The sequence below is a fragment of the Rosa chinensis genome, unplaced genomic scaffold (assembly GCF_002994745.2).
Source record: "Rosa chinensis cultivar Old Blush unplaced genomic scaffold, RchiOBHm-V2 RchiOBHmChr0c28, whole genome shotgun sequence".
Lineage (NCBI taxonomy): Eukaryota > Viridiplantae > Streptophyta > Magnoliopsida > Rosales > Rosaceae > Rosa > Rosa chinensis.
In genome coordinates this window covers 116,382-119,226 of record NW_020126839.1, presented here as the reverse complement: position 1 = coordinate 119,226, position 2,845 = coordinate 116,382, and the positions used below count along the sequence as shown (strand labels likewise).

At 44.1% G+C, this 2,845-nt stretch overlaps 1 protein-coding gene across 1 annotated transcript; it reads right to left on the bottom strand.

The window, feature by feature from the left end:
* Positions 1–491: 491 nt before the first annotated feature.
* Positions 492–1,795, bottom strand: LOC112181336. The gene is made up of 3 exons (XM_024319725.1): positions 1,447–1,795; positions 1,149–1,347; positions 492–801 (listed from the first exon to the last, which is right to left on the bottom strand). Exons 1-3 carry the CDS (start codon positions 1,793–1,795, stop codon positions 492–494), a joined length of 858 nt encoding a protein of 285 aa, XP_024175493.1.
* Between the last annotated feature and the right edge of the window lie 1,050 nt (positions 1,796–2,845).

Below are 2,845 nucleotides of genomic sequence, written 5' to 3'. Positions count from 1 at the left end.
GTCTTTGAACAGCACCGAACCGAACCGAACTGAACCGTCAGTTTCGATTCGGATCTCCCTTTACATGTAACTCCCATCCCGACTGCGATAACAGATCTCTTCATTCTTCGACCTGCAACTTCCATCCAGTTTTGAAACTTCACCAGAACTCAGCAAAGCCTAAGCCAAATCTGGGTAGTTTTAGTTTCGAAACGACAGATTGAAGATCAACTCACCCAGCCGTAGCCCACTCCGACAGCCGGCACCGACACAATCAATTCGTCGTTACACTTGGTTGAGGAAAAGTGAGCTGAATTGAAGTTGGGTTCGGTCTTAGCTCCCCTTCCAGCAAGTTGAGGGTTGTGTTGTGAGGATTTGAACGATGGTTGTGTTGTGGGGATTCGAAGGAGGAGCTAAGCTAGGACAGACTAATGGATTCAGATTTAATGTTTTCCTTTATTCATCAGGACTTGTTGATCAAGGTCGGTTCGGTAGCCTTATAAAAGCCTTGTTCAATTAGAATTTAGATGGCGCAGAGATTCTACCCCGAACGCTGCATCAGTAGCACAGCAGAAACCGTAGCCAACACCGAAGAACTCCTTACCCAAATCCTTGTGCGTGTGCCTACTAGGCCTCTGGTCCGATTCAAATGTGTCTCCAAGCACTGGCTCTCTCTTATATCCGACCCCAGATTCTGTCACTGCCACACTCCTATCTCCGCCGTCTTCTTTGACACATCCAAACACCCATTTCGTTTCATCCCTCTTGATGATCTTGATCACATGCGTGGAACTAGTAGTACTGACGCAGTCGGATTGATAACTAGGTTTACCAGCAATAAACCTAACAAAAGGGTTCTGGAGTCCACCAGAGATAAAAGAGAAAATTCTCTATTTTATTGATTAAAAGTTGAAAGATCCGTTTTGCAGCCGCAAGAGAAAAGTAACCCTAGGGCGACTAACAATGAAACCCTAAGCCCCATGGGTAAAAACGAAAACAACCCAAAAAATAACTAGGAAAACCAAAACGGGAGAAATAGAAAAATGCAGTTTTGAGGCCCTAAACTACCCCGAAAGCCTGAAAAAGGCCACAGATCATAGCAAAGCTACGAGTCTTTTTTCTGGCCCAATTTCCTTTCCGGAAAGGGAAGGCACGTCCCAATCGGACACCGAACTGTTTCCTGTCTACTAGTCACTTTTCGTTTTCCTCCTTTAGCACGATCCAACTGTTCTTCGAATTGGGCTGCCATCCATTCTGCATTAGTCTCCTCCACCTTCGAAGAACTTGACCCCGAGTTCTCATCTGGATAAAGAACCTCATCTTCATGAAACTCATGCAGGTCAACCACATTAAAGGTGTTAGAGATACCTATGGAATCATGAAGGGCAACAACATAAGCATTGTCGTTGATCTTCCGCAGCACCTTAAAAGGACCATATTTTCTAGGCTTCAGCTTGTTATAGGTACCAACAGGAAATCTCTCTTTCCTCAGAAACACCATCACGTCATCACCCTTTTGGAACACTTTTCCTCTGCGATGTTTATCAGCTGCAGCATTATACTTAGCATTAGTTGCTTCCAGCTTGTCCTTAACTTTGTCTCGAACAGCCTGCATGTCTCTAGCCATACCCTCAGCAGTAACACTAACACTAGGAAGCTTCACTAGATCAACCACATGTCGAGGAACAACAGTATAAACTAAGGAGAATGGTGACTTCCCTGTTGCACTATGCACTGCACTGTTATAAGCAAACTCCACCTGTGGCAAAGCATAATCCCACTGTTTAGGACGATCTTCACAAACACTTCGGACCATGTTACCCAAAGTTTTGTTAGTAACCTCTGTCTGCCCATCAGTTTGAGGATGAGCTGTGCTGCTACGGTTCAAAACTGTTCCAAACATCCTCCACAAGTAATCCAGAAATGGTTAAGGAACTTTGTGTCTCTGTCAGAAGTAATGGACTTGGGAACTCCATGCAAATGAACCACCTCCCTGAAGAACAGTTTGGCTATATGAGAAGCATCAGCAGTCTTCTTACATGCAATGAAATGCGCCATCTTGGAGAACCTGTCAACTACCATAAATACTGAATCCACACCCCGTTGGGTACGGGGTAATCCCAATACAAAATCCATAGCAAGATCCTGCCAAATATCTTCAGGAACATGTAAAGGTAGATAAAGACCTGTGTTTTGGGACTGACCCTTAGAAACCTGGCAGGTGTAACACTTTCTCACGATAGTTTCTGCATCCTTCTTCAACTGTGGCCAGAAATACCTCTCCTCAAGGCTAGCAATAGTTTTGTCTCGGCCCAAGTGCCCACTCGATCCGCCTCCATGAAAATCTCTGATCAGTTTCTCCCTCAATGAAGAACTAGGGATACATAGCCGGTTGCCCTTGAATAAATATCCTTCATTCTCATAAAAATCTGCAACTGTATTATTGTTGCTGCATTTGGCCCAATTCTCCTTGAAATCAACATCTTCCTCATACAACTCCTTTAAGAGATCAAACCCCACAATCTCCTAAGCTAAAGTGACCAGCAAGGAAGCCCTCCTACTCAAAGCATCTGCAACCCGGTTAAGAGTACTAGATTTATGCTGAATCACAAAAGGGAATTTCTACAGAAAACTCACCCACCTTGCATTCATCTTATTCACAGTTTTCTGGCTATTAAGGTACTTCAAGGCCTGATGATTAGTGAACAGTACAAACTCCCTCTGAATCAGGTAGTGCTCCCATTGCCTCAATGCCCGGAACACTGCATAAAATTCTTGGTCATAAATACTCCACTTCTGACGAGCTTCACTCAGCTTTTCACTAAAGAATGCTACTGGTTTCTTTTCTTGTGACAACACAGCACCT